The sequence below is a fragment of the Salvelinus alpinus genome, chromosome 16 (genome assembly GCF_045679555.1).
Source record: "Salvelinus alpinus chromosome 16, SLU_Salpinus.1, whole genome shotgun sequence".
NCBI lineage: Eukaryota > Metazoa > Chordata > Actinopteri > Salmoniformes > Salmonidae > Salvelinus > Salvelinus alpinus.
The window spans coordinates 35,913,383-35,934,727 of NC_092101.1; the positions used below are offsets into that span (position 1 = coordinate 35,913,383).

At 41.9% G+C, this 21,345-nt stretch overlaps 2 protein-coding genes across 7 annotated transcripts; one reads left to right on the forward strand and one right to left on the reverse strand.

Moving 5' to 3' along the window:
* Positions 1–2,058: 2,058 nt before the first annotated feature.
* On the reverse strand, positions 2,059–12,676 carry bmb (brambleberry). Of its 2 annotated transcripts, none has more exons than XM_071346053.1 (13): positions 12,314–12,676; positions 11,516–11,773; positions 11,003–11,131; positions 10,387–10,572; positions 10,013–10,235; positions 9,161–9,277; positions 6,623–6,802; positions 6,159–6,422; positions 5,922–6,057; positions 5,636–5,697; positions 5,402–5,529; positions 3,888–3,985; positions 2,059–3,147 (listed from the first exon to the last, which is right to left on the reverse strand). In XM_071346053.1, exons 1-13 carry the CDS (start codon positions 12,584–12,586, stop codon positions 3,018–3,020), a joined length of 2,184 nt encoding a protein of 727 aa, XP_071202154.1. In that variant the 5' UTR covers positions 12,587–12,676; the 3' UTR covers positions 2,059–3,017. The 2 variants fall into 2 exon arrangements, with proteins under 2 accessions (XP_071202154.1, XP_071202155.1); XM_071346054.1 differs by having other exon boundaries at positions 6,216–6,422; positions 12,314–12,674.
* On the forward strand, positions 12,582–21,332 carry pycr3 (pyrroline-5-carboxylate reductase 3). 5 transcript variants are annotated; one of them, XM_071346059.1, is made up of 7 exons: positions 12,582–12,723; positions 15,044–15,152; positions 15,528–15,592; positions 15,850–16,029; positions 16,349–16,561; positions 20,161–20,253; positions 20,351–21,332. In XM_071346059.1, the coding sequence occupies exons 2-7, from the start codon at positions 15,074–15,076 to the stop codon at positions 20,561–20,563; spliced, it is 843 nt and encodes a 280-aa protein (XP_071202160.1). In that variant the 5' UTR covers positions 12,582–12,723; positions 15,044–15,073; the 3' UTR covers positions 20,564–21,332. The 5 variants fall into 5 exon arrangements, with proteins under 5 accessions (XP_071202160.1, XP_071202159.1, XP_071202156.1 ...); XM_071346058.1 differs by having other exon boundaries at positions 12,594–12,723; positions 15,513–15,592; XM_071346055.1 differs by lacking the exon at positions 12,582–12,723 and adding an exon at positions 13,961–14,524 and having other exon boundaries at positions 15,513–15,592.
* The last annotated feature ends 13 nt before the right edge of the window (positions 21,333–21,345 follow it).

Sequence of the window (21,345 nt, forward strand, 5' to 3'; positions counted from 1 at the left end):
ACATGTCTTTAAAAATTGACTATTCTGTGAACTGTCATGTGCAAGTTTAAATTAACAATACCTGTTAGCAAAGGTTAACTAGAGATGATGTGAAGGAGCTTGCAGTGATTTGTAGTTTTGCATGATGTCTACTTTGATGGTAATTAGCATTTGCATCTGCCTAAATATATTGATAAAAGGTCCTTGTCAGAGATTTACACGTTATCAAAACACCAGGGAAAGCCCACACGAAACAAATGAATGACACTTCCACCACTATTAGCTGTTAGCTAAATTTGGTGCAAAGAATAATTTCCCAGTGCTCTGACAGACATGTTTTTTTTGTACATTGTCCCGGTCCACAAATTTCAAAACAAAATAAAAACACTAGGAAGCAAACGGAACCAAAATGGGGAGGGACCTACCAAAAGATTTCACTGAAGACTTTTTGCAATGAAAACAAGTTTTATGGACAAATTCAGGTAGGTCCCTCAGTTTCATTTGCTTCCGTTTGGTTTCTAGTGAATACCCCCCTGAATTTGTCCATTTGCAAAACCAACATTTGTTGCAAAACAGTTTGCTACTATGTGCACTAATGAAAAACACCCCAGGTTATGGAGACGCATCATATTTACAATTAATATACACTTCTGATAAATATGTATCATCTAACAATGCATTGAGAGCCCACAGTATATTGTGACTAACACACAGCTTAAGGTAGTCTGGTGGATCCAGCCTGAACGCTACATTCACTCTTCTATTTCACTTGGGAAAAAATAAAAGGTGAACACGGGGATCAGGCTTGTTCCACTAGGTGTTCTCATAGGAACTAACTTAGTTGACAAGCCAGTCTACCTGGCCCAGCAACTCTTTTGATAGATAAAGAGCAACAACTCATATTTAGCCTGGAACTAGATCTGTTTGTGCCATCAGTCCACTCCATGTCATGCCAAATGTTTGGCATATGACACTCAGGGTATAGGAGTGCAAGGAATAGAATGTTCACACAGACTAGTACACAGGCTAACACGCATTCCTTTGCTGGTGTAGAACATCTAACAATGGATTCTAGGGCTGGTCTCCCAGACAGTTCAGGGCTATGCTTAATCTAAAAAGCACTCATAGAATCTTCATTGAAAGTGCTTTTTAGTCCAGGATTAGGATTAACCTGTGTCCAGGAAATGACCCCCTATTCTCCTGATCATTGAATTGTCCTCTTCGCTTTATTTCCATTTAGACAAAAAATGTACTAATTTTACATAGTTGCCATTGTCCCCATTTTATTTCCATACTTCATCTAGATGCCTATAACGGAATAAATGGAAAATACATTCTGGATTCTGACATGCTCACTCAAATATATCTACTCAGGATTGTGTTAGGAGAATTATGTTCATGTTCTTTAACCAATTCAATTACTCAGTCTGCTATATCAGGATTTGTAGGATACTGATAAAAACAGACGCCCAGTCTACAATAGTCAAATGTTTATTTACGGGAACGTTCTCCCTATCATTTCCTGTACATTGGTCTTTATACCTCACATTGTCATAAATGTCCCTCTCAGAAACAATGACAATATAGTTCACAAGTCTTCTCATACATTGTCTGCCACCTGTTATACAATCTACTACAAGCCCAAGGTCTCTCCCCTCCCTGGGTGGGGACAGAGTCCTGAAAGGAACACAGTAGTAGAGCTTGTCTGTCGATAGCTCCTCTTATCTCATACATTGTCTCACACTTGCACCCTGCTTACATACTAAAAGGAACAAAAAGTCATTGTCCTAATTCTGACTAAAACTACACACAGATTTATAGATGTATGATTCTAATACATTTCATACAATCACAGGGTAGTTTTAGTTCTACGTTAAATGTATACATCATTTAGTCATTATTTATAAAAATCGTATATAACAGATTGTTAAATTGGACTTGATCTGTCGTTATTTTAGAGACATTCTACTTCACTGTTGGAGCTAGTAACATAAGCATTTCGCTGCACCTGCGTATCGGTGTGCGCGACCAATTAACTTTGATTTGAAATATGCCCTTCACACAGAAATGTTTACAAACTTTGCATTACTGATATTTTATTATTAATTTTAAAAAATCCCAACAATAGATATGGCCTTCATACAAAAACATTTGCCTTTGACAGGCAGCTTTAAAAAAAAACATTTAAGATCAGAAAAACACAAATAATATTCCCAACCGTTAGTCAAGTCGGAGTAATTTATGAGTGCAATTTAGTGCTTTATGGGCGAATCTTAACTTCCATTTACGTGAAATTTCACTTAGTCTCTCAATGACATCAATACATGACAAGGAAAATTAATCTTAAGTGAAAGTTATAATTCGCCTCCTTTGTCCTCTACATAACACGGATGCAAATGACAAATCTACACTTATTTTTTTATTTTTTTAAATAAAATGGTCAGTATCATGTACACACATGTAAATCATGATAAAAAGCAAACAATCCTGCCTGCATAAACCCTTGTAGAATTCAGTAACATCAGCTTTATCACATTACTTTCACATTTACAGCCAGGGAGTATCCTACTACAGGATATCACAGGCACGCACTTTCATCCACAGACATAAACCATTTTTTTTACCACACATGACAACTGGTCATTGCTTAGAACACTACAGAGATACCCTGATGATAAGAGAAACCATGGTAACCGCATGATTAAACAAATGTGAAAAGAATAGGAGAATAGCCCAATTACTTCCTGGTCATTCTGGGAGGGTGTTCAGTTGGGTACACTAGCAAAACGTTTTGCAACAAAAATCTGTTCTTACTGGTACGATTTCTCATTTCAAAACGTTTTCTCCTACTGAACTTGCCCCTGGTGGATGTAGGAAGGGGTGGGGGTAGCAGAAAGGGGGGAAGCAGGGTGTGCATTCAAATGGCCGGCTATTCCCTACATAATGCTCTACTTTTGAGAAGAGCCCTATAGCCCTGGTCAAAAGTAGTGCACTATATTGGGAATAGGGTACCATTTGGAACAGAGCCAGGGTGTTGTTCAGAGGCAGTTGTAGGAGGTATAGCCACCCTCATGGACATGGCAGTACTCCTGTCCCAGCACCGCCCTCTTCTTACATTGATGTCCCATCCTGGTAGTGCCATTACACAGCTGACGACCAGACACAGAGCTGCCAGGGGACAAGAGGAGAGAGAGGGGGAAGGGAGGAAAATAAATCTACACTTTTGAGGGGGATCAGTTTGAGCAAGGCGAGGTGCAGAACTCATCCTGGTCACATAATTAATAGTTATTTAAGATACAAGGTGATTTGTAGATCAGGGATTCTGCACAGCCCAACTGCAATGTAGTCTGAAAACACACCATCTGTCCTGGTCACAATGGTGAGAACTATGGAGTTGATTGACATACAGAACTAGTCCAACTTGTATCAAATACCTCTGATCAAACCCATCTACTGGCTGTACAAGACTAACGCCACAGTAGTAATCATTTCTTCCTCTATAAACATTGTATGAGGTGTGGCAAAGTCATTTTATATGTCATTGGTTGTACTAAAATAAATCAGGCAGTGAACGTAATTCTCACAATGCACACAAGTAATCCCTGGTCCCGCTAAACACATCACATAGGTGTGGCATAATGTGATCTGATATGACACAATCATCTTTAGTTGTAGCAAGATAAGCCAGGCAGTATAATTGACACAAAAGGTCAACTTCTCACACCTATAAAAACTATGAGCACACGCACCTAGCTATACACATACAGTACAGGTATGGCATAGCAAAAATGCCACACGGCGTATCATTGTTGGTTTTTACTAAGGCACACACTGTATAAAGGTCAAACATTGCATACAGAGTTGATGCTTGAACCTGCTAAACGTATCAGGTTGGTTAGAACGCTAACCTGTTGCTGGCCAGGGATTGGTTGGGGCTGGCGCTCCGTGATTTGCTCACTGCATCCATCATTACTCCCAGGTTCCTTTGGGGCAGACCTAGGACAGCCTGCCAATCAGAACACAAAATGTCAAGAATAGACTACCAATCTAAAAACAGTATGTCAGTGATGACAGAGCCAATAATAATCTGTATGTGTAGCAGCGGAGGCTCCTCAGACGACCATCTTCAGTGAATTTCATAAATATACAAAAAAATAAAGTGATCCTTTTTAGATTATACTAAATATAAATCATATCACCAAATAATTTATTAAAACACTATTTTGAAAAGGTCTACAGTAGCCTCAACAGCCCTCTAGGGTAGCACCATGGTGTAGCCAGAGGACAGCTAGCTTCTGTCCTCCTCTGGGTACATTGACTTCAATACAAAACCTAGGAGGCTCATGGTTCTCACCCCTTCCATAGACGTACACAGTAATTATGACAACTTCCGTAGGACATCCTCCAACCTATCAGAGTTCTTGCACCATGAACTAACATGTTGGCCACCCAATCAAAGGATCCAAAAATGTATCAAGTACTGAAAGCATAAGCTACAGCTAGCTAGCACTGCAGAGCATAAAAATGTGATGAGTAGTTGACAAAGAGAGAAAGACAGTAGAACAGTTTAACAAATTAATTTCTACCAAAATGAAGCAGCAAGTGTCTTTTTCACTTACTTAGCTAGTAAATGCAGATAGCTAGTTTATCCTACTGAAACACCCTGCTCAAACAGAAGGATGTTATGTTAGCTAGCTGGCTATGACTTTCCAACACTGGAACTCTTCCAAGTCAAGGTAAGCTTTTGGTTTGACTAATTTATTGCCACCGGGGCCCACCGGTGTAACTGCTTACTGACTGTACACTAACGTTACTGCATGATTGTAGTGGGTTTACTAACGCTCTAGTTCTATTAGCCATGCGGAGTATGATGTTACCGCAAATGTATCTCAACCTGTGTGCACCTACATTGTAAAATGTCATTCATAGGCTAGGTTGTAACAACCTCATGATGGGTATAGGGAAAATGTGAGTATCATGTACTAGCCTAAACCTACCGATGTTACATTGAACTGGGTGAAAGAAAGTCAACCAATATGCTGTAATAGAAATAAGGCCATGCTCATGGGGGGAATTTTTATTTATTTTAAATGGCACTGACCGCCACTGATGTGTAGCTAACCCTAACCACACGTATATACCTAACCAGGTTAGGTTAAAAAAAAAAATTCTATGACTGTTGCTGTGCCCGCTACTAACCTGTGCCTCTTATGGGGAAAGTCACCTAAAAGTAACTGAAAGTAATCAATGAGTAATACAAATGTTAGTGATTAGATTGTTGGCCAAGTAACTAGTAACCTAATTACATTTAGTAAGTAATCTACATAAACCTACTGGTTTATAACTAACTAGGTCCATCAGAGTATGACACTAATACCCTCCATCTCCCTTAAGGACATTCATCTGCTATATTCATGCTCACCGCAGAGAGACTAGGCCGACACTTGAACCTGGGAGTAGAGTGGTTAATTGAGCCCATAACAGGCACAAACCTGGCCTCAGCCATGTAGTGGGCATGGGAAGAAGAAAATGCTGCTATGCAGGGGTCACCTGGAAATGATTAGAAAAATAACAGAGCCAAGAGTAAAGTGTTTTCCATTCATTTTGAGAGGAATTCTGAAGAGAACATGGTCCATTTGTAGTGTGTGTTACACACCAGTCATGAAGCTGTCCTGGTCCAGCAGGTCTCCTGGCTCCATGAGACCATCTAGCTCATCTCTGAGTGTATGGAGGAGAGAGAGAGAAGTATCAGCTACATTATATCAAACTTAGTCAGTTCACATAATTAGCAGTACCCACCCTTTACTGTCGAGGGCCACTTAGAAAATAAGTACTTTCATTTACGCTTTCCTCTGGTAAATGCACATCTTGTGATGCATGTTTTATTAGCAAATCTGAAGTCAAATGTAATTCAATTCTGGAGCTACCCTACTGTCACTCACCTCTGGGGGGTGGAGGAGGATGGGCCGCAGGAGTGGGGGTAGTGGTGGCTTTCTGGTTCCAGGGTCTTCTGATTGGGGATCTTCTTTCCTCTCATCTGAGAACACGCCCACAACACCTGCGTCACCAACCAGTAGCCTGAGGAGAGGGTAATGACATCACAATAGTCCACATCACCCATAAGAGGGCTAATTATTAATATCCCAGTCAGTCATGAGTGACAGGGTGAGAAAACACACCCATTTGTGGTTTCCAGTGAGAGGGGCAGCAACACACACACAAAACCCTGCCCGTACCGAGTGACAGTGTGAGCAGCAGCATGCTGAGACTGGGCAGGTCCAGGGCAGGCTGTTGGTTGACCTCAGCCACAGCGTTGAGCGGGACCGTGAAGAGCAGCATGGCTCGGGAGAAGGACGGACAGCGCAGGAACGTCAGTACCACCGCACACAGCAGGAAGTACCCAGCATGCACCACACACGTCCACACCGCAGCCAGGCTTAGACCTGTTGGACAGGAACACAGGGAGGGAAATTTACTGAAAAATGTGTGTAACTGACGAAGGAACTAAGATTAAATGTTCCTTCTCACTGCAAAAGATGATATCTGTTGACCTTAGCAATAAAAATGCATCTGGTGGTCTAAAGTTGTGTACCTGGTCTGATTCTAAAAAAGGAGTCATATATATATATTACACACACACTACCTGCCCAGCCCAGGTAACCCTGGATATTATGAAGCCTCTCTTCTAGACAACGCTGCATGTTGTCAAGGTAACACAGCATGGTTCCCAGGGTTCCATTCATGCGTTCCAGTTTTCCCATGAGATCCATGTAGTACTGAGCTGTCAGTTTCTGATACTGCAGGAACCCAGACATACTGTGGTCTGAGATTACATTCCCATGGAGACAAGGAGAAAAACAAATTATCAGATCCATACAATTAAAAATATCAGAATTTTACTACATCAATGATAAACAATGTCAAATTAGCTATAATATAAACAATTAAATTGTCAAATAGTGTATCATGTCATTTAAACCTGCATAAATAACTTCAACAGCGTTTCTTGGTATTTTGAATGCAGACCCTGAAACCAAAAGTACAATTTGACAGCTCCTGTTGCCACTCGCCAGAAACATTATTTATGCGACTACAGAAAATGGCAATTTAGGTTAAGTGCAGTAAATATTCAGTCACATTCTCCATCTTGACCTCAATGAGAATAGAGAAAGCAGGGGATGTGGAAGCGGCTCTGCTACCGTGGTACAACCAAACCAAGAATCCAGGGGTACCGGTGAGTGTTCCACTGCTCAGGGAGATGGCCACTCAACTAGCCCAGGAACTTGGACACCCTGATTTCACCGCATCGAGCAGGTGACTTGAAAGTTGGAAGAAGCACCATTCAATCAAAATCAGACTAGCAGTGCATGGAGAAAAATCAAGAAGCACAAGACTCCCACACCGAACAGTGGATCACAAATAGAATACTAATATAATCTATGGGATCCAGGGTTGCCAGGCCAAGCTAAAATGTATAGCCCAACAACCACTCAAATCCTGTCCAAAAGGCGTTACTTTATAATTTACAGCAATTGACTTGCCATATCTATACAATAAACCCTTTTTCCATAACATTATCAAGCAAATGAAGGAATATCATAGTAACGACGTTAAAAGCTAAATTCGGGTTTCCTCAAAATAATAATAGCAAACTATGACAAAGGAATTTGAATGTGGCAAGAGAAAATAATTCACTTAAACTCAAAAGATTCTTCTATCAATGGATGTTGATTTAACTCATTTGCTATGATTAAGCAATAAGGCACGGTATATGGCCAATGTTAAATGCAATGTGCCTGGATACAGCCGTTAGCCGTGGTACATTGGCCATATATCATAAACCCCCGGGGTGCCTTATTGCTATTATAAAACTGGTTACCAACGTAATTAGAACGGTATAAAGTAATGTTTTGTCATACCCGTGGTATTTGGTCTGATATACCACGGCTTTCTGACAACCAGCATTCAGGGCTCGAACCAGGTTAATAGTTGTAAATAAACTATAGATAAATATGAGAGGAGAGTGAGTGATGCAAGTTGGATAGAGGATCTCGAAATCTTTGCGCAAGAAACACTTGGATGAACATATATTTTTTTTTTTACTCATATTAGGCTATTATCTGGCAATTGTGCCATTATTATGTGCCAGATGTTAAGACTACAATCCGTTATAAGTGTCCCATTTGCGAGATTGACTTGTCATTTCAATAGACATAGGCTACAGACAAAAATTTGTTTTTTTGACTGCAATTACATTGTCATAGTTTGCTTAGATAAAGACATGGAGCCTATAGCCCGATAGGCCTATGTCTCATTTCATAGTCTACAGTAGCCTAGACAAGATGTAAACTGAATGATTTAGCAGAATGCCTAGTTCAAATGACCAGACTAATTTATTCAACATGAATAGCAAGGCGATTTCACAATAAGAAGTGCTTGTGTTCCCCAATACCCTGCTGGAATGGTCATTATTACAGTCACTGAATTAAAAATGAATAATACGTATATGAATGTCAACAACAGCCAGTGTTTATTTTACCTGTACCTGTCAATCTAATAAGTTCAAAACACCACAAGGCTACAACAATAAACTGAAGTTTTAGGCTATTTATTAAATTGTTTGCCAGCTCCAGATAGGCTACACAAGTGGCACAAATTTATTTGCAATGACTCCACTGATAGTCATTTCAACATAATTATTGTATCAAATGGCAGCCTACAATGGCATATACATTAATAGACTGCTTGATGGCCAACAGAGGCAAATGTATAATTCTCCACATTTAGCCTAATGTCAGTTTCATTGAGGACTTTTCCCCATAAAAGGAACCACGTGAGGGAGTTCCATAACTTCCATTTCAAATTTCCACTCAGGCAGCCCCCGAGACCCAAAAACAGAGCATGCATAAAGCACTTCGCTTGATGTTTTCTTTAAGCAGTCAACATTAGAATGCAGTTTAAAGTATTTAACAAAATAATAAAATTGTCCCAAAGACCTCAAAACTTAGATAATGTATCTTGCGATGCATCTCAAGCTGTCAAACACATGTAATTAAATTAATAAGTAGCATTTGCAAACAAATACAGATCATTCATTGCATTTATCTAGAATCAGTAGATTTATCCCAAATTACAAGTTAGTGTGATGAACATACACATTGCTTTTGCATGCACATCTTACCTATTTTGCTATAGATGTCCTTTGCGCGCCCACTGACCTCAGCAAGGTCATTCAGAATGGCCTTGTGTCCCTCCTGCACCTCTGACCCTTGATCCTTTAGCTGCTCACTAACATTCTCTAGAAGGGAGATAGGGGACATGAAGTGAACATGATCTCACAAGCATTTTTGTAAGGAGTCAGTGAGCGCACAGAGCAAAAACAGACCAAACAGTGTTGAGAAAGAGAGCAACGTCACATAAGAGCATGTGAGAGAGAAAGTGCTAGGAGTGAACAAGAGTGTTATCATCACAGATAGAACAATGAGACAGATATTTCACTGGATGTATAAATGAAGCACCCGCTTGGCTTTTCCACTCACTACCAAATATGGTAGTGAGTGCTTGCTAGCAGCGGGAGAAGATGGAACGAGCTGGATTTTGGCCGACATTCTGCACATTTTCTCATAGATTAAACATTCTCAATACAGTTCCGTTTGCAAACCTACAATCTGTTATGAACAGAGTGGACTAAGGTTTGTAGACTTTACCCTTTGCAAAAGTTATTTCTTTTAAAATCACCTTGTTTAGGAGGGCAAAGACAAATTTAGTTATTGCACACACGCACTTCAGAGTAGGCATTCCCTAACGGAAATATGCAGATGCATGCTAGAATGCGCTAATAGGATCTCGCTAGCTCGTGCTTGGCTCTGCTCACCTGCTTGTTCTGCCCACTATGACTCATTTGTTTCCACTGGAAACGACAGGCTGTGGTCTATCTTGGTTTAGTTATAAAAAATATTTGGTATTATCGTGGATTAAGGCTGTGAAATAGAGAATAAACAGTGTGTGTATTTGTGCATGCATCTCCTCTTACCCATCCTGTGTGTGATTCCCTGGATGAGCTGGGCCACCAGTTCCTGTCCTGAGGCAATGAGGGCCTTCTCCTGGCCCAGACGCTCCAGGTTAGACGAGAGCGAGGTCTCCAGCTGCTCCTGGCCCTCCCACAGTGCCCCCTGCTGGGCCACCAGGGCACTGTGACCCTCCAGCAGCCTCTCCAGGGAGGCCGAAGTCAGATCCTTCAGCTCCAGCTGACCCTCCTGTTGTATAACACAGCAGAGCCATTCAAGTCCACATATTATGACAGAAAACAGAAAGAAAAACACACCTCTCCCTTTGAAATAGAAGGGGGGAAAGAGTGAGAGCGAGAAGGGGGGGACAGAACAAGGGAGAGACAAAAAGACAACTTACCTTCAGGTCCTTCATGGCGTCCAGTTGGCTTGTTGCTGTAGAGATCAGCGCGTTGACGGTGAGCTCGGCCCTGCGGCGGAAGTGCTGCTGACGGGTGGCGTAACACACTGAGCGTGCCCGGTTGCTGACTATGTGGTAAGCATTCCACGTGTCCGAGTCCATGTCTGCTGTGCACTGCTTTAGGGACTGGCAGGAGAAGAGGGTGAACATACTGTAGAGACACTGAAATCAGCTTCAGTGCTGTGCATGCAAACTGGGTCGAGCTCAGGTACAAAATGAAACAGAACCAAGTGAAGCGGGAGGCACTACCTGAAGTTCTCCAATAAACTGTTTTTCCCGTTACAAATAATTTAAAAACTATTTGCTGCAGTATGCCCTAATGCAAATGACCCAGATTCAGACTGGGGAAGAGGACAGAGCCTTCCAATATGAAAATATGTCACTCACTAACAATTCTGCCTTCAACCCATCAAGTCCTCTAACATCAGTGATTAGGACAGAACTGTATTAACATTCTAATATTCAAACAACTTGCCTCCCAAAACATTTGATAAAAAAAAAAAAATAGTTTCTAGATATCTCTTAGCTGGAACAAATTATACATCTCAGAGCGTACCATGTCCTCAGTGCAGGGGTACGTCCTACGCCCCTCCACCTCTGCCTGGCAGTTGAACAGGACAACGCCCAGTTTGGCCAGCTGCTCCTCTGATAGGCTAGCGCAAGTCGACTTCAGCTGGGCAACCACCTGGAGGGAGAGGGACAGACTTTCTACTGGCTGATGATAGGAGATGATCAATATGAAGTCAGTTTGTTTTAAAGACATGCATTAAACTGATGAGTGGATCTGCCCTGCATCTTCTCCGAGGTGCTGTGATGCCCATGAACATGCCTATAAAGCCATTATGCTTCAGTGTCACTGCCTGGTGAAATAAGTAAATAATAGTTGTTAGGTGGACATATAGCCCAAGCTTTCTTTGGGAAAGAATAACAGTAGGATGCATCATCATGCATTACTGCTCAGCCAAGGGTTCATAGACCATATTCATAATGGTTGAAACACAGATTCTGTTATCTAAGCGAGAAGACCTGATTAATGTTGTGTAGAGAATAATACTGTCCATCACATTACCCGGTAATGACAGCTGTCCAACGGGCTGAGCTCCATATTTTTTGCCTCTGCTAGGAACTTTTCATCGGCTACCGTCATCTCGAACGGTTGGGCATCTCCCTCAGGTAGTCCAGGGACCAGTGAAGGGGCGAGGGCTGGAGCCCCTGGCTGCGTCTGCTTCAACCAGTCAAATAAACCGCTCACTGGACCACACCGGGAGGCCAGCAGCAGTATAAGGCCCATCATCGGCCGAGCCATCTGAGTGCTGGAGAAAGTAGGCTACACAGGGAGGATATGTACACATGAAGTTTGAATGTGTACATTAAAACTTGCAATGTCAGTGACAGACAAGTTGAGCAATGGTGGTTGGGTAAAACACGCTTGGTTGATTGACTTGGTTGACTTGGCCTAACAGCTGGAGACGTGCATTAACTCTCCATTAAAATGCCTGAGCTTTAGCGAGAAACTAGCGTAGACAACCGGGAATCAAAGCCCACTGCTTTTTATTATGAGGGGCATATGTTATTCAATTCATTATGGACCGACTTCGACTCAAACAAATGTAAATGTCAGATGCAACGCCCTCTCTGAACCTACACTGCACAGATGACAGGCGGTGTGGCCGGACTTGCAAAGGGTAAAATATTATTTGGAATCATTGCATTGAACTAAACAGGCGATACTACCGTGTGCATGTTTTATTTTCCATTTTAAAAAGTCAGAAGTTAATGAGAATAAACTATTTGCTTAAAAACAACCATTGAAGCAAAGCAAAATCGTAATAACAGACTACCAAATTCAAAAGTTATGCTAAATTACCTCAAAATGTATTTGTACTTCTGTTCTTTCGTCGGATTTCCGCGGGTACAATCCTTCGTTGATTCTGATGAGCCAAACCCAGCTGATTTGAATGAGAACCCTTTCAATTCTTACATCCACATTCATCTGTTTTAAATGGTACATGAAACAGCCAATCGGATCAGCGTCTTTCTGGATCTCGCGAGATACACAACCAGGAACAGGTTGACTTCTTGTTTGATGATTGGCCAATTGTCCCTTTGAGTTTGGCAGATTCGTAGATCTTTCCATCATATGTGTCCTTTATGGTACATAGGACTGAGGTTGAGAGGATATACAGATCAGATAATGTGCAGCAACGTGCTCAGACAGGAAAACTCGTGAGTCAGCTGAGCTCAAAGCCTCTACAAAATCCCTGGATTTGATTGAAGGTAACCATAACTAGGCAACTGTATAATGCATATATATCTCAAATAAAGTGACGTCAATTTGAATCATAGGCTAGCTAGCTACCTAGTTAGTTAAAATGTTGAGCTGTAGTAGCTATCAGCTTGATGTGGTTGTGGTTCTAGTTGTAAAAGCACGCGTGTGTGAGCCCGACGATTTGTGTTAGTACTGTCAGAAGTGACTGGGACTCAAAACCACGGCCCCTGTGTCTGTCAGTCCAACACCTAGTTAGCAATTGAATTCAAATGGGCTTTATTGGCATGGGAAACGTGTTTACGTTGCCAAAGCGAGTGAAATAAACAAACAAAAGTGAGAAGACACAAATCAGCAACAACAACAAAAAACGATTATAGTTTAACAGTAATTATTAACTGGGTGGTTCGAGCCCTGAATTGCGTATTGCCTAAGAACAGCCCTTAGCCATGGTATATTTTTTGGCCATATACCACAATACTTATTGCTTAAATATTTCACTCGTAAATGTTTTAGACATTTCAAGAGTTGTATTATCAGCTATGTACATGTTTTTACAATGTGGAAATAGTTGTAGCACGAATAGTAGGGGAAGATAAATATTGGTTTGTGCTTCTCTGGTTTCCCTTTTTCGTGGCCACAAATCTTGCTGCTGTGATTTCACACTGCGGTATTTCGCCTAACAGATATGGGAGTTTATCAATGCTTGAGTTGTTTTCACATTCTTTGTGGGTCTGTGTGATCTGTGGGAAATATGTATCTCTAATGTGGCCATACATTTGTCAGGAGATTAGCTCTTACACCAAGAGGTCTGAATGAGGGATGTCTAAAAATATATACATTTTTTTTTGTGTTAACATTGTTCAATTTTTCTTATTATACCAATATCGTAACATATTGACCAATAGGTATTTATCAAATCAGTTTTCTTAACGTGTTATTGAAACGTTTAATAAAATAATGGTTTATGGCCTATATGAGGGCTTTTATTATGAAGGCTAAAACCGGAAGTTAATTTGTTATTGTTCCGGCAGTAAAGTGTTTCCACTAGTTACCAGAGCCACAAAGTCAATAGCCTATATCTTTAATATTAATTTAAACAAAAATTTAATTTTTGGTCTTAATTTAAGGTTAGGATTAGGCATAAGGTTAGCAGTGTGTTTAAGATTAGGGTTAGGTTTAAAATCAGATTTTAAGAAGATACATTTTCGAAATAGGCGGGGTTTATGACTTTGTGGCTTTGGTAACTAGTGACGACACCAGCAAAGCATCCGATCGAGATGCATTCGGAATATTCGGACAGATCAATATTATAATTTGATCACTACATATCACAGCCTAAAAAACTCAGAGTAAAAAATGGCTGCCATGAAAAAATACTTCTGGGACTCGGAGGAGACTGAATACATGTTAAAAGTTTTAAGGGAGCTGGACATAGCGAAGCACTTGGACGGTCGAAAGGTTCGAAACCTGAAGTTGTTCAAGGTAGCAGAGAAGAGAATGAAACAGGCCGGGTATCACAGATCAATTGACCAGATACGGCACCGATGGAAAGTTCTCAAGACATCGTATTATAGCTGGAATAACAACCAGCAAACAGTGAAACTTACCCGTTTCCCACAATATGCAACCACGATGCAATCAATCATGGATGAATCTGAAACATGGAGCCGCTCGCATGGCACTAACAGCGGCCCTGTTCGTATTCGGAATAAGCATAAGTTTATAGTGCATGACGAAGAGACAGAAGATTCAGAAGAAGAAGCAACTGCTGCTCAATCGTTGCATGATCATTCTACTGTGGATGTCATTGTAGGCAATGGACTAATTTGATATCTTACCATTTCCCAGATGTCAAGCCCATGATTATTTTGTCTGTGCCCTGGCACTGTATCCCCTATACAGTGCACTACTTTTGACCCGAACCCTAAGGGAAAGGGGGATACCTAGTCAGCTGCACAACTGAATGCATTTAACCCGAAATGTGTCTTCCGCATTTAACCCAACCCCTCTGAATCAGAGAGGTGCGGGAGCTGCCTTCATCGACGTCATCAGCACCCGGGGAGCATTTGTTGTGGGGGTTAACTGCCTTGCTCAAGGGCAGAATGGCAGATTTTTCCACTTTGCCGGCTCAGGCATTCAAACAAGCAACCTTACTGTCCCAACACTTTAACCACTAGGCTACCTGCCGCCCCACTATGAGCCCATATCTAAAGTAGTACACTTTATAGTGTGCCATTTGAGACGCAAGCGACCATGTCATTATAAGCATTGATGCCCCTGTTATGGTTCATTGGTATGACTAGGGATTTATCTTTGCCCTCCATGCAGATCAAGACAGACCCAGAGACGCCTCCTGAGATGGACTCTAACCTGAGAATCGGCTTCATCGGGGCAGGCAACATGGCCTACGGGATAGCCAAGGGAGTCCTGCAGTCTGGTAGGTCAACAGGGAGAATATAGTGTGTGTGTCTTCATCTGGGTAACATGGCCTATGGGATAGCCAAGGTAATCTAGTGTGTGTGTCAGGGTTGGGGTATATTAGAATTGAAGTCGGTCAATTCAGGAAGTGATTTGAATATAAAATTCCAATCTGTAAAAACTTCTTACATAAATAGCTTCTCCTTTTCAGTTAATTGAGAAGTCATTGAAAGTAGATGCCCTTTTTTCAAATATTGAATTGGAATTTCAGTTTACTTCCTGAATTAACTGCCTTCAATTCGAATTGACTGCCTTCAATTCGAATTGACCCCAACCCTGGTGTGTGTGTGACTCTTTACTTGCCCCCAAAAACTTGCAGGATGTTTAATTGCAGGAGATGTCCCTCCCACCAATGTTAAAGTGAGCGCACCCTCCGCAAGGAACTTTGGTCGCTTTCAGGTACACATATCTCCTCTTTTTTTCCACACACACTTCTTTTCTCTCCACCCCCGTCAGCTGATGTCAATCACTGTATTTGCATTGATGAATCTATTGCTCTACGTGTGTGTGTGTGTGTGTGTGTGTGTGTGTGTGTGTGTGTGTGTGTGTGTGTGTGTGTGTGTGTGTGTGTGTGTGTGTGTGTGTGTGTGTGTGTGTGTGTGTGTTATGCACAGTGCGCAGAGTTACCATTCACCTCTGTTTTCATTTTATTTCAGGAGTTGGGGGTGGCTGTCACCCACTCCAATGCGGAGCTGGTCAGTAGCTGTGACTTGGTGTTCGTGGCGGTCAAACCACACCTCGTCACAACCATTCTCAGTGAGATTACAGACCACGTCACCCCGAAACACATCATCGTCTCCGTGGCAGCAGGTGTAACCTTGGCAACGCTTCAGGGGGTGAGTCCAGATGAGAGAGTTTTTAAACTATTGCTTAGTAACCTGAGTAACATGAGTTGCTTGATTGGTTGATCAGATATCTGATAGACATTCCTGGCGATTTTCTTTGCAGACAAGAAAAAGACAAGAACATTTTTAGCAATAAAGCAAAAGACCATAATTGTATACATTTGTCTTTTGGTCTCTGTCACATGCCCTCTTTCTTCTCTTCTTCTTCCTCCTCCATCCATCCGAACACCGCTGTCCCTCTCGCCCTCCTTCTCTCATCTACCTCCCCTCTCGCCCTCCTTCTTTCATCTCCCTGCCCCCTCTCCTCCAGCTCCTGCCATTTGACACGGTGGTTTTGAGACTGATGCCCAACCTTCCCTGTCTGGTCCAGCAAGGGGCACTATTGTTATCGCGGGGGACGCGGGCGCGGCAGGAGGATGGGGATCTGCTCTGCTCGCTGCTTCAACACTGTGGCCTGGTGGAGGAGGGGCCCGAGGCCTGGATAGACATCCACACTGGGCTCAGTGGCAGCGGGGTGGCCTTTGTGAGTGGGAGGAGGGATGGCCTAACCAAGGATATTCAACTCTTACCCTACGAGTTCCAGAGCCTGCTGGTTTTCTGTTCTACCTGATAAATAATTGCACACACTTGGTGTCCTAGGTAGAGGTCGACCGATTAATCGGAATGGCCGATTAATTAGTGCCGATTTCAAGTTTTCATAACAATCGGAAATCGGTAATTTTGGACGGACGCCGATTTTGCCGATTTAAAAAAACTATATATATATATATATTTTTTTTTACACCTTTATTTAACTAGGCAAGTCAGTTAAGAACATTCTTATTTTCAATGACGGCCTAGGAACGGTGGGTTAACTGCCTTGTTCAGTGGCAGAACGACAGATTTTTACCTTGTCAGCTCAGGGATTCAATCTTGCAACCTTACGGTTAACTAGTCCAACGCTCTAACCACCTGCCTCACGAGGAGCCTGCCTGTTACGCGAATGCAGTAAGAAGCCAAGGTAAGTTGCTAGCTAGCATTAAACTTATCTTATAAAAACAATCAATCAATCAATCATAATCACTAGTTATAACTACACATGGTTGATGATATTACTAGTTTATCTAGCGTGTCCCGCGTTGCATATAATCGATGCGGTGCGCATCCGCGAAAAAGTACTGTCGTTGCTCCGTGTACCTAACCATAAACATCAATGCCTTTCTTAAAATCAATACACAGAAGTATATATTTTTAAACCTGCATATTTTGCTAAAAGAAATCCAGGTTAGCAGGCAATATTAACCAGGTGAAATTGTGTCACTTCTCTTGCGTTTATTGCACGCAGAGTCAGGGTATATGCAACAGTTTGGGCCGCCTGGCTCATTGCGAACTAATTTGCCAGAATTCTACGCAATTATGACATAACATTGAAGGTTGTGCAATGTAACAGCAATATTTTGACTTAGGGATGCCATCCGTTAGATAAAATACTGAACGGTTCCGTATTTCACTGAAAGAATAAACGTTTTGTTTTCGAAATGATAGTTTCCGGATTCAACCATATTAATGACCTAAGGCTCGTATTTCTGTGCGTTATTATGTTATAATTAAGTATGATTTGATAGAGCAGTCTGACTGAGCGATGGTAGGCACCAACAGGCTCGTAAGCATTCATTCAAACAGCACTTTCGTGCGTTTTGCCAGCAGCTCTTCGCAATGCTTTATGACTTCAAGCCTATCAACTCCCGAGATTAGGCTGGTGTAACCGATGTGAAATGGCTAGCTAGTTAGCGGGGTGAGCGCTAATAGCGTTTCAAATGTCATTCGCTCTGAGACTTGGAGTAGTGGTTCCCTTTGCTCTGCATGGGTAACGCTGCTTCGAGGGTGGCTGTTGTCGATGTGTTCCTGGTTCGAGCCCAGGTAGGAGCGAGGAGAGGGACGGAAGCTATACTGTTACACTGGCAATACTAAAGTGCCTATAAGAACATCCATTAGTCAAAGGTATATGAAATACAAATCGTAGAGAGAGAAATAGTCCTATAATTCCTATAATAACTACAACCTAAAACTTCTTACCTGGGAATATTGAAGACTCATGTTAAAAGGAACCACCAGCTTTCATATGTTCTGAGCAATGAACTTAAAAGTTCGCTTTCTTACATGGCACATATTGCACTTTTACTTTCTTCTCCAACACTTTGTTTTTGCATTATTTAAACCAAATTGAACATGTTTCATGATTTATTTGAGGCTAAATTGATTTTATTGATGTATTATATTAAGTTAAAATAAGTGTTCATTCAGTATTGTTGTAATTGTCATTATTACAAATACATTTTAAAAATCGTCCGATTAATCGGTATCTGCCTTTTGGTCCTCCAATAATCGGTATCGATATCTGCGTTGAAAAATCATAATCGGTCGACCTCTAGTCCTAGGTCTAAGTCAGTCCCTGACTGGAGGGCAACAATTGAAAAAGTGCAGTGGAACTGGCTTCAAGGTCCAGAGTTGAGTTTGAAGAGCCTAATCTATTGAATTTTCACTCATTGTAAGTCGCTATGGATAAGAGTGTCTACTGAAATGTAAATGTGAAATGGATCAAGGAGGAAAGAGAAGGATGGAGGGAAGGTAGGGATTTTTTTTATTTTACTTTATTTAACCAGGTAGGCTAGTTGAGAACAAGTTCTCATTTACAACTGTGACCTGGCCAAGATAAAGCAAAGCAGTTCGACACATACAACAACACAGAGTTACACATGGAATAAACAAACATACAGTAGAACAAGTCTATATACAGTGTGTGCAAATGAGGTAAGATAAGGGAGGTAAGGCAATAAATAGGCCATGGTGGCGAAGTAATTACAATATACCAATTAAACACTGGAGTGATAGATGTGCGGAAGATGAATGTGCAAGTAGAGATACTGGGGTGCAAAGGAACAAGATAAATAAATACAGTATGAGGATGAGGTAGTTGACTGGACTATTTACAGATGGGTTATGTACAGGTGCAGTGATCTGTGAGCTGCTCTGCCAGCTGGTGCTTAAAGTTAGTGAGGGAGATATGAGTCTCCAGCTTCAGTGATTTTTGCAGTTCATTCCAATCATTGGCAGCAGAGAACTGGAAGCAAAGGCGCCCAATGGAGGAATTGGCTTTTGGGGTGACCAGTGAGATATACCTGCTGGAGCGCGTGCTACAGGTGGGTGCTGCTATGGTGACCAGTGAGCTAAGATGAGGCTGGGCTTTACCTAGGAAAGACTTGTAGATGACATGGAGCCAGTGGGTTTGGCGACGAGTATGAAGCAAGGGCCAGCCAACGAGAGCGTACAGGTCGCAGTGGTGGGTAATATATTGGGCTTTGGTGACAAAATGGATGGCACTGTGATAGACTGCATCCAATTTGTTGAGTTGAGTGTTGGAGGCTATTTTGTAAATGACATTGCCGAAGTCGAGGATCGGTAGGATGGTCAGTTTTACGATGGTATGTTTGGCAGCATGAGTGAAGGATGCTTTGTTGCGAAATAGGAAGCCAATTCTAAATTTAATTTTGGGTTGGAGATGCTTAATGTGAGTCTGGAAGGAGAATTTCCAGTCTAGCCAGACACCTAGGTATTTGTAGTTGTCCACATATTCTAAGTCAGAACCGTCCAGAGTAGTGATGCTGGATGGGCGGGCAGTTGCAGGCAGCGATCGGTTGAAGAGCATGTATTTAGTTTTACTTGCGTTTAAGAGCAGTTGGAGGCCACGGAAGATGAGTTGTATGGCATTGAAGCTCATCTGGAGGTTAGTTAACACAGTGTCCAAAGAAGGGCCAGATGTATACAGAATGGTGTCGTCTGCGTAGAGGTGGATCAGAGAATCACCAGCAGCAAGAGCGACATCATTGATGTATACAGAGAAGAGAGTCGGCCCGAGAATTGAACCCTGTGGCACCCCCATAGAGACTGCCAGAGGTCCGGACAACAGGCCCTCCGATTTGACACACTGAACTCTATCAGAGAAGTAGTTGGATAGAGGGATGGAGGTGAAGAAAGGAGAGATGGAGGGAGGGAGTGGAGAGTGGGAGAGGGATGGGATGGAGAAGACAAAACTGGAAGGGGTAACGTTGTTCTGGTTATAACAGAGAGTCCTTGGCCCTGCAGGTGTATCTGTTTGCAGAGGCGCTGGCTGAGGGAGCGGTGAAGATGGGCATGCCCAGTGCTCTGGCCCATAGCATCGCTGCTCAGACTGTATTGGTGAGTTTTTGGTTACATAAAACAGCCCTCATTTGTATTATATTAGCACAGGTACTTCTGTATCTCTGTTCATGTGTAATGTTCTTCTCTGTTCTAGGGGGCAGGCCAGTTGTTGAGGGACTCAGGGAAGCATCCAGCCCAACTGCGTTCGGAGGTGTGTACACCAGGAGGCACCACTATCTTCGGGCTTCATGCCATGGAGCAGGGGGGTGTGAGGGCCGCCACCATGACCGCTGTGGAGACTGCAACTGAGAGGGCCAGGGAGCTGGGCAGGAAGTCGGCGCCTACGGCCACAGAAAATAGGAAGTGAAGTCGTTTTGGCCCATAGTAACTGATTCAGGAAATGTAGAATTTTTGGTTGCTCTCTGCCCAACGCCCACAGAAACCACTTCAGTCTTCAACTTTGTTACGGTTGGAGCCTAATCTAACTACAAATCTGACTGGAGGAGTTGTTCAAGGACACATAGTGATTGTGAAGAATACAGCAAGATGTGTCAAATCAGCGCTAATCCAGTTATCTTCATAATTTATCAATGTTCATTTGAAATATTAAAGTGAATTCATTGGTATTTTCAGTTTTTGTTATTAAAAGAATGTTGTACCTATCTGGTCCAAACGGATGGCTATGAACAGGTGCTGTACATTCACACTTTGTTAATTCAGATGGTCCTTATAGAGCCTGCACATAGTATGATATTGGAAATTACTTACAATGTATTTGAGTGATACTGTACATTAATGTACTAAAAGTACATTTCCATTCTTCTAAAGTGTGGCCTATCAAGTTACAGATGTTACATACAATTCACCTTCCTTAGGTTTTCTGCATTTGTTATTTATTTACTTTGAAAACTATCCCAACATTTTTTTATTCCAGACAAATAAACAAAAAAATCAATGTGACATGATTTTGAGCGGTCCCAGTCTCTGAAATCAAGTGACCCCTGCTGGCGGAAGAAATTACGTTTTATTAAACAGTTCCTTATTCTGTCATGTGCAAGCGCAGTGCGTGTTGAATGGAAGTATACCAATCCTGGGAAAACTGATTGAACAAATTAATAAAAGCTAAATTGACTACACACTGTTCCAGAC